The sequence below is a fragment of the Microcaecilia unicolor genome, chromosome 6, assembly GCF_901765095.1.
Source record: "Microcaecilia unicolor chromosome 6, aMicUni1.1, whole genome shotgun sequence".
In the NCBI taxonomy this organism is placed as follows: Eukaryota; Metazoa; Chordata; class Amphibia; order Gymnophiona; family Siphonopidae; genus Microcaecilia; species Microcaecilia unicolor.
The window spans coordinates 155,743,799-155,759,671 of NC_044036.1; the positions used below are offsets into that span (position 1 = coordinate 155,743,799).

At 45.0% G+C, this 15,873-nt stretch overlaps 1 protein-coding gene across 1 annotated transcript in view; it reads left to right on the forward strand.

Annotated features, from left to right (window-relative positions):
* C6H3orf67 (chromosome 6 C3orf67 homolog) overlaps positions 1-15,873 on the forward strand; it is a 223,410-nt gene that overhangs the window by 132,391 nt on the left and 75,146 nt on the right. The window contains exon 13 of the mRNA XM_030206446.1: positions 10,071-10,381. Coding sequence (XP_030062306.1) covers positions 10,071-10,381 — 311 coding nt within the window. The remainder of the gene's footprint in view (positions 1-10,070; positions 10,382-15,873) is intronic.

A 15,873-nucleotide genomic window follows, 5' to 3' on the forward strand; every position in this document is an offset into this window, starting at 1 on the left:
TTGAGTCCCAGTACCGAATCCATGGGGATCCGGAGTTGATAAAGACTCAATTGCCTCATGACCTGTGGAGTGGTGGATTTGGCCCTTAAGAAGGCCAAGAGTTCTAGGGATTACGCTTCGGCGCCCCCAGGGCGTGAATCTAGAACTATGGATTCTTTTGGGAGGAAGGCCTACCATTCTGCTATGCTCGTGTCCAAAATTCAGTCTTACCAGCTCTACACGAGCATCCACTTGCGGAATAATGTGAGGCAGTTGGCGGACTTGGTTGACAAGCTTCCGTTGGAGCAGGCCAAGCCGTTTCAGGAGGTGGTCAGGCAGCTGAAGGCGTGTGTCGTAAATTCCTGTCCAGGGGTGCTTACGATACTTTTGATGTTGCATCCAGGGCTGTAGCTCAGGGTATAGTGATACGCAGACTGTCATGGCTGCGTGCCACTGACTTAGACGGTAGAGTCCAAAAACGTGTTACGGATGCTCCTTGCCGGTCCTTGCCGGGGGGATAATATTTTTGGTGAGAAAGTCGAAAGAGTGGTAGATCAGCTCCACCAGCGGGATACCGCTTATGACAAGCTCTCCCACCGGGCGCCTTCAGCATCTACCTCAGCTGGTAGATGTTTTTTCGGGGGTAGGAGGACTGCTCCCTACGCTTATATTAAGAGCAGGTACAATCCACCTTCCCGACAGCCTGTCCAGGCTAAGCCCCAGCGCGCTCTGTCACGTCAACAGCATGCGCCTCCTCAGGCCCCTGCGGCTCCCCAGCAAAAGCAAGGGACGGGCTTTTGACTGGCTCCAGCGGAGCATAGCCAAGATAAAAGTATCCGTGCCGAACGATCTGCCGGTTGGCGGGAGGTTAAAGTTTTTTCACCGAAGGTGGCCTCTTGTAACCTACGATTGGTGGGTTCTTCAAATAGTCCGGCTGGGATGCTCCCTCAATTTGAAATCAAAACCTCCACATTGCCCACCGGGAGCTCAATCTTTCAGCTTCCAGCACAAGCAGGTACTTGCAGAGGAACTCTCCGCCCTTCTCAGCGCCAATGCGGTCGAGCCCGTGCCACCGGGGCAAGAATGGCTGGGATTCTATTCCAGGTACTTCCTTGTGGAAAAGAAAACAGGGGGGATGCATCCCATCCTAGACCTAAGGAGCCTGAACAAATACCTGGTCCAAGAAAAGTTCAGGATGCTTTCCCTGGGCACCCTTCTTCCCATGATTCAGGAAAACGATTGGCTATGCTCTCTGGACTTAAAGGACGCCTACACTCACATCCCGATATTGCCAGCTCACAGGCAGTATCTGCGATTCCGTCTGGGAACACGGCACTTTCAGTATTGTGTGCTACCCTTTGGTCTCGCCTCTGCGCCCAGAGTGTTCACGAAATGCCTGGCTGTAGTAGCGGCGTCTCTTCGCAGACTGGGAGTGCATGTGTTCCCTTATCTCGACAATTGGTTGGTGAAGAACACCTCCGAGCCAGGAGCTCTACAGTCAATGCAGATGACTATTCGACTCCTGGAGCTACTAGGGTTTGTGATAAATTATCCAAAGTCCCACCTTCTTTCAGTTCAAAGACTAGAATTCATAGGAGCTCTGCTGGACTCTCAGATGGCTCGTGCCTACCTTCCCGAGCCGAGAGCCAACAATCTTTTGCCTCTTGTCTCTTGGGTGCAGGCATCTCAGCAGATCACAGCTCGGCAGATGTTGAGATTGCTCGGCCACATGGCCTCCACAGTTCATGTGACTCCCATGGCCCGTCTTCACATGAGATCAGCTCAATGGACCCTAGCTTCCCAGTGGTTTCAGGCCACAGGGGATCTAGAAGATGTTATCCTACTGTCCACAGATTTTCTCAAATCCCTGCATTGGTGGACAATTCGATCCAATTTGACCCTGGGACGTCCATTCCAAATTTCTCAGCCACTAAAAGTGCTGACGATGGATGCATCTCTCCTGGGTTGGGGAGCTCATGTCGATGGGCTTCACACTCAAGGGAGTTGGTCCCCCCAGGAAACCGGTCTGCAGATCAACCTCCTGGAGTTACGAGCAGTCTGGAACGCTCTAAAGGCTTTCAAGAATCAGTTGTCCAATCAAATTATTCAAATTCAGACAGACAATCAGATTGCTATGTATTATATCAACAAGCAGGGGGGCACCGGATCTCACCCCCTGTGTCAGGAGGCCGTCAGAATGTGGCTTTGGGCTCGCCGGAACGGCATGTTTCTTCAAGCCATCTATTTGGCAGGCGTAAACAACAGTCTGGCCGACAGGTTGAGCAGGATAATGCAACCTCACGAGTGGTCTCTCAACTTGAGAGTTGTACGTAAGATCTTTCAAGCATGAGGCACCCCCTTGATCGAGCTTTTTGCCACTCAGATCAATCACAGCCTGCTTGTCCTCGGAGAAAGCGAAAGCTACATACCTGTAGAAGGTATTCTCCGAGGACAGCAGGCTGATTGTTCTCACAATCCCGCCCACCTCCCCTTCGGAGTTGTGTCTTCCCTTACCGTAGCTATGTACTGGACTGACGAGCACGCTCGTGATTGGGCGGGAAGCGTGAGACTAGCAAACTTTTGTTGCTAGGGAAGATTTTCCGGTCCTGGGCTGCCGCTGGACATCACCCATCAGTGAGAACAATCAGCCTGCTGTCCTCGGAGAATACCTTCTACAGGTAAGTAGCTTTCGCTGTCTGGCCGACAGGTTGACCAGGATAATGCAACCTCACGAGTGGTCACTGAGCGTGGCTGTCGCCAGAAAGATCTTCCGAGCTTGGGGCACCCCCTCGGTGGATCTTTTTGCCACTCAATTCAATCACAAAGTCCCTCAGTTCTGTTCCAGACTACAGGCCCATGGCAGGCTAGTGTCGGATGCCTCCTTCATTGGGGAACAGGCCTTCTGTACACGTACAGTGGTGGAAATAAGTATTTGATCCCTTGCTGATTTTGTAAGTTTGCCCACTGACAAAGACATGAGCAGCCCATAATTGAAGGGTAGGTTATTGGTAACAGTGAGAGATAGCACATCACAAATTAAATCCGGAAAATCACATTGTGGAAAGTATATGAATTTATTTGCATTCTGCAGAGGGAAATAAGTATTTAATCCCTCTGGCAAACAAGACCTAATACTTGGTGGCAAAACCCTTGTTGGCAAGCACAGCGGTCAGATGTCTTCTGTAGTTGATGATGAGGTTTGCACACATGTCAGGAGGAATTTTGGTCCACTCCTCTTTGCAGATCATCTCTAAATCATTAAGAGTTCTGGGCTGTCGCTTGGCAACTCGCAGCTTCAGCTCCCTCCATAAGTTTTCAATGGGATTAAGGTCTGGTGACTGGCTAGGCCACTCCATGACCCTAATGTGCTTCTTCCTGAGCCACTCCTTTGTTGCCTTGGCTGTATGTTTTGGGTCATTGTCGTGCTGGAAGACCCAGCCTCGACCCATTTTTAAGGCCCTGGCGGAGGGAAGGAGGTTGTCACTCAGAATTGTACGGTACATGGCCCCATCCATTCTCCCATTGATGCGGTGAAGTAGTCCTGTGCCCTTAGCAGAGAAACACCCCCAAAACATAACATTTCCACCTCCATGCTTGACAGTGGGGACGGTGTTCTTTGGGTCATAGGCAGCATTTCTCTTCCTCCAAACACGGCGAGTTGAGTTCATGCCAAAGAGCTCAATTTTTGTCTCATCTGACCACAGCACCTTCTCCCAATCACTCTCGGCATCATCCAGGTGTTCACTGGCAAACTTCAGACGGGCCGTCACATGTGCCTTCCGGAGCAGGGGGACCTTGCGGGCACTGCAGGATTGCAATCCATTATGTCGTAATGTGTTACCAATGGTTTTCGTGGTGACAGTGGTCCCAGCTGCCTTGAGATCATTGACAAGTTCCCCCCTTGTAGTTGTAGGCTGATTTCTAACCTTCCTCATGATCAAGGATACCCCACGAGGTGAGATTTTGCGTGGAGCCCCAGATCTTTGTCGATTTTGTACTTCTTCCATTTTGTACTTCTTCCATTTTCTTACTATGGCACCAACAGTTGTCTCCTTCTTGCCCAGCGTCTTACTGATGGTTTTGTAGCCCATTCCAGCCTTGTGCAGGTGTATGATCTTGTCCCTGACATCCTTAGACAGCTCCTTGCTCTTGGCCATTTTGTAGAGGTTAGAGTCTGACTGATTCACTGAGTCTGTGGACAGGTGTCTTTCATACAGGTGACCATTGCCGACAGCTGTCTGTCATGCAGGTAACGAGTTGATTTGGAGCATCTACCTGGTCTGTAGGGGCCAGATCTCTTACTGGTTGGTGGGGGATCAAATACTTATTTCCCTCTGCAGAATGCAAATAAATTCATATACTTTCCACAATGTGATTTTCCGGATTTAATTTGTGATGTGCTATCTCTCACTGTTACCAATAACCTACCCTTCAATTATGGGCTGCTCATGTCTTTGTCAGTGGGCAAACTTACAAAATCAGCAAGGGATCAAATACTTATTTCCACCACTGTATCCTCCCATACCTCTGGTGGGGAAGACTTTGCTGAAACTCAAGCAAGACCGCGGAACCATGATTCTGATTGCGCCTTTCTGGCCGCGTCAGATCTGGTTCCCTCTTCTTCTGGAGTTGTCCTCCGAAGAACGAGATTGGAGTGTTTTCCAACCCTCATTACTCAGAACGAGGGGGTGCTTCTACATCCCAACCTCCAGTCTCTGGCTCTCACGGCCTGGATGTTGAGAGCTTAGAATTTGCCTCCTTGGGTCTTTCTGAGGGTGTCTCCCGAGTCTTGCTTCCAGGAAAGATTCCACTAAAAGATGTTACTGTTTTAAATGGAATAGGTTTGCCGTCTGGTGTGACAGCAGGGCCCTAGATCCCTTTTCTTGTCCTACACAGACCTTGCTTGAGTACCTTCTGCATTTATCAGAGTCTGGTCCAAAGACCAACTCTGTAAGAGTTCACCTTAGTGTGATTAGTGCTTACCATCAATGTGTAGAAGGTCAGCCTATCTCTGGACAGCCTTTAGTTGTTCGCTTCATGAGAGGTTTGCTTTTGTCAAAGCGGACAAGCCCCCACAGACAGTCCGCCCAGTTGTTTATTTCTTTTAATCCCAACAAGAGGGGAGTTGCTGTCGGGAAACGCACCATATCTAATTGGCTAGCAGATTGCATTTCCTTCACTTATGCCCAAGCTGGGCTGACTTTAGAGGGCCATGTCACGGCTCATAATGTTAGAGCCATGGCTGCATCAGTGGGTCATGCCACTATTGAAGAGATCTACAAGGCTGCGATGTGGTCATCAGTCCACACATTCACATCTCACTACTGCCTTCAGCAGGATAGCCTACGCGACAGTCGGTTTGGGCAGTCGGTGCTGCAGAATCTGTTTAGGGTTTAGAATCCAACTCCAACTTTCCTAGGCCCATTTTTATTCTGTTCCAGACTGCACTCTGTTAGATGTTTCTTGTTTCAGGTCAATTTTTGTTATGTCCTCGCCGTTGCGAGGCCCAATTGACCACTCTTGTTGTGTTGAGTGAGCCTGGGGGCTAGGGATACCCCACATGTGAGAATATCAGCCTGCTTGTTCTTGGAGAAAGCGAAGTTTCTTACCTGAAGCAGGTATTTTCCGAGGACAGCAGGCTGCATATTCTCACAAACCCTCCCATCTCCCCTTTGGAGTTGTTTTTCTTTCATCTTTTGGATTCAACTGAGGAGCGTGTCCGCGCGGCGGGCGGGAAATTGTGCGTGCGCATGCGCGGTGTGATCGTCTCGCGCAATGGAATGCTCTAGAAGAGACTTTTGGCGATTTTGCTTGAAAATCCTCTGGGGCCGACATGACGTCACCCACATGTGAGAATATGCAGCCTGCTGTCCTCAGAGAATACCTGCTTCAGGTAAGAAACTTCGCTGTGCCTAAAACCGGTAATTGGGTGCGTAAGTGCAACTATTCTGTAAAGTGCATCCAAGAATAGTCGGAACACCCCTGACATGCCCATGCTCCTCCCATGTTAACACCAGCTTTGCATTTGAGCTTGAGAAAAATTAGGCAAACTGTTTATAGAATACTGGCGTAAGTCTCATAAACATTCAACTGCAAATTAGCACCATTACGTGCTTTTTAACACCAATTATTGGTATTTGTCATCAATTATTTGGATCTTTAGTGCCAATTACTTCATTCCATGGCATCCCACAGATCTATCCAGAAACTTGTGGGTTGTGTCCCTCTACCAGCAGGTGGAGATAGAGAGAACCTCCGAGGTTTGCTATATGTTGACCTGTGCAGCCAACTGAACCTCAGTATTCTCTCTATCTAGCAGGTGGAGGGATATCTCTGTGCAGCTCTGGTTTGATCTGGCTACTGGTGTCCTTTGGGCCTAGTTTAGCACAGACAGGGGTCTGTTGGCCTGATCAGGTGTTTCCTTTCTCTCCTGACTAAAAAAAAAAAGGTAAGAGCCTTTATTTTTGTTTAAACATACGGAGGAACTAGACGTTCTGCTGAGTCAGTTTTGGGGCAGGCATTTGTGGAGCATGTCAGTGCCTTCTGAGGCAGCTAAGCGCTGCTCCCAGTGTGGGGGCTGGAGAGCAGCATTGGGGGAGTGTGAGTCCTGCCGCCATCAGCCCGCAGCGGGTGTTAGCGCGACGGCGGTTCCCCTCAGGCGTCCAGTGAGTCGGAAGTGCAGGGGATAGTTTTGGCGGTTTCCTCGGGGCTCGTCTGCTGCCCGTCTCATCTTCCGCCAGGGTCGCTTTACTCATACTACCCCTCTCCTCAAGACCCTTCACTGGCTCCCTATCCGTTTTCGCATCCTGTTCAAACTTCTTCTACTAACCTATAAATGTATTCACTCTGCTGCTCCCCAGTATCTCTCCACACTCGTCCTTCCCTACACCCCTTCCCGTGCACTCCGCTCCATGGATAAATCCTTCTTATCTGTTCCCTTCACCACTACTGCCAACTCCAGACTTCGCGCCTTCTGTCTCGCTGCACCCTACGCCTGGAATAAACTTCCTGAGCCCCTACGTCTTGCCCCATCCTTGGCCACCTTTAAATCTAGACTGAAAGCCCACCTCTTTAACATTGCTTTTGACTCGTAACCACTTGTAACCACTCGCCTCCACCTACCCTCCTCTCTTCCTTCCCATTCACATTAATTGATTTGATTTGCTTACTTTATTTATTTTTTGTCTATTAGATTGTAAGCTCTTTGAGCAGGGACTGTCTTTCTTCCATGTTTGTGCAGCGCTGCGTATGCCTTGTAGCGCTATAGAAATGCTAAATAGTAGTAGGCAGTTAGTGCAGCGCGCATTGGCGGGCGCCATTTTTTACTCTCAGGCGTGACCCGCTCCGCACGTGGCGGTTGATAGACAAGAGGCGCAGCGCGCTTCTGTGGCACAGGCTCCAATGGAGGGAAGTGATGTACAGGGAGCAGGGGAGTCCCTCGCAGTTTCTTTTTCCCTGGACTTTGTTTTATTAATGCACAATGCCTTTCTTTTGAAGAAGTCAGGAGCTTCTCTTCAGGCAGCCCTGTCTCTTCCTCAGCAAACTTCGGTTGCTGCAGCCCCTCAGTCTTTCCTGCCAAAACTTCCCCGGGTGACACAGATGGCCCAGTTTTGTTAGGGCTTTTGAGATTTTGGCCATTTCCCCCCTGATTCGTCAGGGGGAACAGGTCCGGTGCCCTCTATTATGTCTGGCACCAAATGCCCACCTAGTTCCTTTCATGTGCATGAGGCCATGAAGATCCTTATTTCAGCGCAGTGGGTTACACCGGACAGTGGGCTTAAGGTTGCTTAGAGCTATGTCACGTCTTTATGTGCTACCTGCTCCTGCTTCGGCGAAGGAGGTTTCCATAGCGGTCACCGCGCATCGTTGGCTGTGGTTGCAGCATTGGGCTGCAGATGTGGCCTCTAAGTCACGTTTAGCAAGTCTTCCTTTTAGGGGAAAGCTTTTGTTTGGGACAGACTTAGAACAGATTGTTTAGGACCTCGGTGACTCTAAGGGCCAGCACCTCCCAGAGGACAGGTCCAAGTTTGTATGACCAGTGGAACCTAGACCTAAGTTTAGGGATACACGGCGTTACCGTCCAAGTCGCGGGGCCTCTTTTTAGAGAGCAAGGTCTTCTCAGAGGCCTCAGCTATTTCGAGGTGACAGGCAGGCCTTCCTTTCCGGTAACAGAAACCAGCCCGCAGCCAGGTCCGCCCAATGATGGGGCCCTGGTCCATATCCAGCCGGTTATTGGGGGCAGACTGTCCCTATTCCTGGTGGAGTGGACCAGGGTAACATCTGGCGAATGGATCTTGGAGGTTATCAGAGACGGCTACACGTTAGAATTGGCTCGTATGATAGTAGACTCTTCTGGAATCTCCTTGCAAATGTCCCGCCAAGATGCGGGCTGTTGAACACACCCTCCTCAACTTACAACGGCTTGGTGCCATCCAGCCTGTACCCCCAGCAGAAAGAGAGTGCAGTTGATACTCCATTTATTTTGTGGTGCCAAAAAAGGGCGGTTCTTGGTGACCCATCATAGATCTCAAGTGCATCAACAGGTCCTTACGGGTTCGACTTTTCCGCATGGAAACTTTCTGATCAGTGATTGCAGCGGTACAGCCAGGGGAGTTTTTGACCAACATTCCAATCTAGCCTCCCCATAGGCGCTTTCTTCGCTTTGCAGTGATCGATCATCATTTTCAATTCAAAGCGATGCCCTTCGGCCTAGCCACAGCACCTTGGACCTTTTCCAAGGTCCTGGTAGTAGTGGCGGCCTATCTCAGGAAGGAAGGGATTCAGGTCCATCCTTATCTAGACGACTGGCTTGTGCAGGCGTCTTCTTTCGAGGAAAGTCAGCGGACAACCGACAAGGTGGTCGGGTTGCTTCAGTCGCGGTTCCCAATTCGAGTTCTTTCGGACAATGTGACGGCGGTCCTTCAGGGGGGCATCAGGAGTGCACCCCTAGCGTGCGAGGCGGCTCTGATCTGACATTGGGCAGAGACTCATCTCTTGTTTTTGACAGTGGCTCATATAGCAGGGTCACAGAATGTGCAAACGACTTTCTCAGTCACCACCAGTTGGATCCGGGGGAGTGGACGCTCTCCCCTCTGGCCTTCAATCATCATTATCGGGTGGATGTGGCAGCTCGTCAAGATGCGGAGTTTGGCTCATCGGTGATTTCTGCTGGGTTGGAGGTGTCCCGCCCTGCTTGGGTACATCCCACAAGTCTCTGGATTGATCTGTGGGACGCCTTGGAAGGAAAAATTAATTCTTACCTGATACTTTTCTTTCCATTAGTCCCAACAGATCAATCCAGAGGCCCCCCCTGGGTTTAGTGTCTGTGGTTTTGTTGCGGTTGGTTAGTTTTTTTCGGGTTCTGTTGTTCTGAATGTTCCTTCTTTTGATTTAAAAAATAAAATAAATAAATATAGAAGTGGTGGAAGTATGTTGGGCAATTGGTCTGACAATGTCAGGAGAGTTTTCTGTTGTTTCTAGTCCACTGCTTTGGTATCGTTCATACTGAGGTTCAGTTGGCTGCACAGGTCCACATATAGCAAACCTCGGAGGTTCTCTCTATCTCCACCTGCTGGTAGAGGGACACAACCCTCAAGTCTCTGGATTGATCTGTTGGGGCTATTGGAAAGAAAATTATCAGGTAAGAATTAATTTTTCCTTATGTTATACGCATAACTGGCCCTATTCTGTAATTTGTTGTTAATATTATAAACAGCCTGGATCTGGTTTGATAAGGCAGGGTATCAAGTTTAACAAACTATGGGCCCTGTTTAATATGCCGCACATGCTAAAAATTAGCACGTGCTAACGATAGACACTCATTATATTCCTGTGGTTGTCTATAGCATTAGCGCATGCTAAAATGTTTGCGCGCCTACAGCACAGCTTAGTAAACAGGGCTCTATATATAACTCTATAAATATATAATAATATGCCCAAGTGCACGTCTAACTTTGGGCATTATTTATATAATGGGGTAAATGTTTAGTTTTTCATGTTTATTAACACAGTGTAAATTTTGTATTTATGATAGGAGGTTTCATGCAAAAACTGTAATAATTTTCATATTGTTAAATCTGTGCACATTTCAGATGAATGGATATTTCCTAACAGTTTTCAAAAGGAGTCTAGCAAACAGTCTGTAGGGAGCCATGATCTGCCATGCACTAATTATGCACCCTATGGAAGAGCTGATAAAATTAATGAAACAAATAAACTCCAGAAAACACATGAAGATGTTTTTATGTACTCCTCAAGACCACGATCAGTGCCTCATGGAAAGTCCCAGAACTCATCAGTAGATGGGTATACAGTTCCACTGGAATTTGAGGAGGATAGCAAAGCAGAAAGAAGAGGTGCTCGAATGGAGGATGACTTTTATGGAAGTGATAGCAGTGAGGAGGTAAGTCATGCTATAAAATGTCCATTTTATAAGGCTTCCATTTGTATTGCAGAGTGATATTGTGTGATTTGGTATACTATAACATTTCTGAACAATAACTTTTATTAGGAAAATATACTAATATAAAATCCACCAATATAAAAAAAATTTCAGTCAGCAGTGGCATCAGGTTATTGTAACAGCAAGTGCTTCTGACCTCTTAATGCCACTACATCTTTAATTTTTAGCGACTGAATTTTTTTTAATTCATATCGCTAAAACAAGTAAAAAATATGCAAATTATTATGATGATCCGGTCCTTTGAGCAATGTGTATATTGCAGCTTGGGATATCAAATTAAGAAGAATCATCTGTGTCCAGTGCTAGGCTTCCCATTAAGCACAGTAAGAATGTACCTAGGGGTGCCTTCACCACACAGGGTGCATTTGAGTGCAATGCTTGCCTCCTTCTCTCCCTTCTAGCAGGGTCAAACGTGCTGAATATACTACAGATGTATGAAATGTAAATCTGGCCTATTTGTGTCTTTTGTCTTCTTTTTTAGTAATAGACACCTCTAAATTTCAGAGTTAAGCTAAGTTCAAATAGAGTGCAAAACTGTTGTCTTAGTTCAGTCTATGTGATCAAAGAGGTCTGCTTTTTACACTATCCCCATTTGTGTAAAGTTAATGTAATTTAAGTAAGTATCAAATCACTTGGAATGTAGAGATTTCCTTAAAAGCCATATCTGTTTGTAGCAGTACCAAAGAAAGACTAGAACTAGTGGTTTCAACTTTCTAGTGTCTTTTTTTTTTCACGGAAATGTAAATGTTCTCAGACCATTAAGTTCATGACTATTAATTATACTGGTAGAATGTAAGAGATCTTGCTGCTGATTTAATTAAGACTATGGGGTCTGCATACTAAAAAAGGAATTAACTAATGCCCATGTACTACATACTATATCTGCATGCTTACAAGGTCTCCAATGGTAATGCTAACATGAATGCAAATGACCTAAAAATGCAAATGGACTCATTAGGTTTAATACCTATTAGGTTTGACACGTTCCACCTAACACTGCAAAATTATACATCTCAGAAGGTATAGTGAACTTTAGTAGTCTGAGTAGGTCACTTTAACCATGTCTTCTGGGTCCATTCACCCAGTGATAGCCCTTTAGCTAGAGCCATTCACCAAGGCTTTTTCTATAACCCTTCAATCATGGACCTTATAACCAGCCTCTGTTTGTTTATTTGAAACACTTATATCCCACTTTCCCATTTTCTAAAATTGGCCAAAGCAGCATAAAGCAATATACTTCAGTTTCCATGGCTGTTTACCTTTTAGCCCTTTTGCTTAGACTGAGGTTGTTTCGATTGAAACCTATGCTATGTTTGGTTGATTTTAAGAGTGTGATTCAGGCTATAGTTTTGTCAAAGATAGATTATTGCAACTCTCCTTATTTGGGTGTTCCAAAGTATAGGGTTAAAGCGTTGCAAATAGTACAGAATGCAGCTGCCAGGTTGGTTGCTGGAATCTCCAAATTTGATCATATTATACCAGTGTTGAGGCAACTCCATTGGTTGCCTGTGAAGTATAGTTCAGTATAAAGTTTTGGCTCTTTTTCATCAGGTGATTTATGCCATGGTTCATGCCATGGTATTTTGTAACAGTTATTACTTTGGCCTCTTCTGGGAGGCTGTTAAGATCTAATTTTACTAAAAATGTAGCCTTAGGATTAATGTCCTCTGTGCATTATGCTGCTACAAGAGCATACACTTTAAGCAGTCAAAGTTTCAAACGGTGGGGGTAGATACTGTATATATCCAAATGAAAAGTCCAACACTCTAAAAATAGATATGGGTCCTGTACAAGAGTGAATTATGTTTTAAGCAAGTTGGATTTAAGCTATGAAAATAAAAATTGTGTATGAAGAATTGCATTGAATTTCCATTTTTTTCAAGTTGGATGTGGAGTTGCATTGACAATTTGTCCACATATCTATTTTTTGAGTGTTGGGCTCCTCGTTTGGATATATATCTGCCCCTACCATTTGAAACTTTAACTACTTAAGTGGATGCTCTTGTAGCAGCATAACGCACAGAGGACATTAATCCTAAGGCTACATTTTTAGTAAAATCAGATCTTAACAGCCTCCCAGAAGAGGCCAAAGTAGTAACTGTTCCAAAATACCATGGCATGTTACCATGCACTCTATATTTCACAGCTAACCAATGCAGTTGCCCCAAAACTGGTATAATATGATCAAATTTGGAAATTCCTGCAACCAACTGATTGCCTGGGGCCCTGCCCAGAACAGGAACATAACTGGCCCTTTATTTTCAATTCTAGGAGGCGAAGGGGAAGAAATCCACATGCACACCACTAATAAATAAAGAAATATAGATCAAAGGCCTTTGGGAGAGAGAGGAGGACCACACCTACAATCAGGCAGTGCACCCAAAACTGTCACAACTCCTTCTGATTCTCTGCTCCATTTTATTAACTAAAGGAATGCATTAAGTCATGAGGTCAGAGTCAACAGGTATACAATAAACATGATTGGATACATAATATAGACGGTACAAGATATAAATGCTCATTGGTTGAAAGTCAGACAGCTGCTAGCTATTTTGGTAAAGATCATTATCATGGATAGAGAATCAAGATGGTGTCAGGAACGGTTGCGTGCTCTCGAAGATCCTGAGACAACATTGAACTAGCGAGGGGATTTCTTTCTCCGACTTTGAGATGGGGAAAAGAAAGGGGAAGATGGTGGTTCCTACCTTCGTGGTTCCATCGACGACACCAATCTCTCGCCAAGTAACACTGGAGAGTTTCGGAGTGGGGATCCTTGGCGAACAGACACCTGCTTTGACGGGCTCGACCTCTTTTGGTGTAGAGCGCAGCATCGAGGGAGCGACGTTGAGTCCTCCCTCCTACACCGCTCCTCCACAACCCAGAAGTGAAAGGTTGCCCAAGGGACCACAACAGTTGGAAGTTGTATCCTCAACGCCGTTGGGAGGAGGACCTTTGAGCACCTCGACCCCGGGGAAAGAAACAACAGAACAGGGGCAATTGCAGGTCGATGCCCCTGTCGCCTGAGGTTCCACTACTGAGAGCAGTGGAGGACTATTGAGACCAGCAGTGGTGACTATGAACTCATGGGATTCAATTCAAGGGATGAATAATACACTACTCCAGATGAACATTTCTATTAAAGGTGAAATTAAGGAACTAAAACAAACTAGTCAAAATCTGTCAAATAATTTTCAGGAACAAAAAGAAAAAATTACAAAGATGGAAGTTGAAGTTGAAAAACTTCAAAATCTAACAGTGACTTTAATTAAAGAAAAAGAAGTTCAGGAAAGGAAACTAGAAAATTTGGAAAATAGTGGTCGAAGGAATAACCTGAGACTATTAAATTTTCCAAAATCACCTCTAATTACAGCAATGGACATGCTAAAAAAATATTTCAGCGATATACTGGGAATCCCAATAGGGGGTTACCCCCCTATAACACAGGCCCAATATATCTCTGGTGTCTCTAAATCTTCTAACGAGCAACCTCAGGCTACTCCAAATCTAAACTTGACTGAATTTCTTGAGAACTCTCTGGAAATTATTACGGAGAGAACAACACTTATCGTGACTTTCACGCTGGAAATGGACAGAAATAATATTCTTAGATTATATTTTCGCCATTTAAATGATGTCTTCTTGGCCCAAAAGATTCAGATTTTTCCAGTCATGGCAAGGAGTACACAAAAGAGGATAAAAGAATTTCTGATGTATAAAGCTAGAGTCCTTAAACTGGGAGCTACTTTTTTGTTAACATTTCCTTGCAAATGTTTTATTACCTTTGAATTGGTTAACTATATATTCTTTACTCCCTCAAAGCGTTAGAATTTATTATTTCGAAGGAACGTGTTAAATCACCTGAAGATTTGCCTCCCTAGTTAGAGATGCTGTTTAGTTGGCTGCAGACATCTGTTATGTCCCTCCCGTTATAATAACTTTGTTTATTACTATTTATTTCCTTGTTATGTTTCCTAGTATCTTGATTCAATTTATTGAGGTCAAAATTTAAACATTGTTTTCTCTGTAAGTTATATCAGTATTGATATAAATGAATATTTTCCTTATTTTTATTTTCTGATATTACCAGTATTTATATTGTTTGATGTAAATGAAAAATTTATAAATAAAGAAAAAAAAAGACCATTATCATTCCGGTAAAGATCATTAACATTTATAGGAAGACGAAACTAACATGCATTATTCGATATTACATCTGCATGCTCAGACATCTGCATATTTAACTTTCGGTTCCCTATTCCCTTCCAAGCATGCATGTTCTGAGTGACACTTCCCAACATCTGAACAAAACATTCATTACTTAACCTTGCTGATACTGTTAATTCAGCAAGTGTCAGCAAACTGTAAATAGGTTAAATACATCTGTCCTGCTCTGTCTTAAAATTAGCTCAATTTCACTTTGTTAATGCTTAACTCTTGATATTTCCTTCTGAGCTGAGGGTCCTATCATTTTCATAGTACATCCTGAATATCATCAGGTCCTCCCTTTTATTATGAATACAATCACAATTTCATGTCACGCAGCCCAATTCAACTATGGAAGTGGTGCATGATCCATTCATTATGGTCTGTTGTAACAGTATCTTAATTTTAGGTTTGGGTAATAAGTTTCAAGCATCTGCTGTATAAAGCAACAATAATTAATCTTAAAAACACAGGACTAGGATGGCACATCTAGAGGGTACTTTTGAATAAATTTGAACTATTCATGTTAATAGAACTCAATAATGTTCCAGTAGTTTTCCCTTCTGGAGGAAGGAATACCATCAGTGCAAACCAGGAATGGAGATACATCATAATAAGCATTCAGACAATGGAATTATAGAGATGATGCTTATAATCCTACTGACTAGGAAACAAACACCAGTCTTTCTAGGAGTTGGCCAGTTCAATATCAGTTCTACCGAACTACTATTATCATTATTATTATTTATATATCATCTTGTCATGAGCTTTACTGCACCTACAAGAGGAATTCAATATACTCTTCACTTCTAGAAAGAACTGCCATCCACATGTTCTCCTACAAAAAACTTCAACCAGTGCGGACTGAGTTATTCTGGACTTCTTCAGGCTGTGCTTATGTTGAGGTGTCAGAGTATGGGTTAACCAGGCTGGAATCTCTTTTGCTCTCATGTTCAGCATTCATTTCCCTAATCCTTAAGCTTTCACCTCTGGATGAGGAGAGTGGTTGCACTTCAGTTATAAGGCAGTATCTGTTGCAGTAGCCATGGTACCCATATCTTATCAGCAGGTGGTATCTTCATTTTCTCCACTGCACTTGTCAGGTGTCACTTCAGCTGGGCAGTAAGAAGAACAGGGAGAGAGTCTCTTTATAAACTACAAGGGATCGCAGAAAGAGAGACAGGTGGCCACACCTCGAATATTGTGTTCAATTCTGGTCACTGCACCTC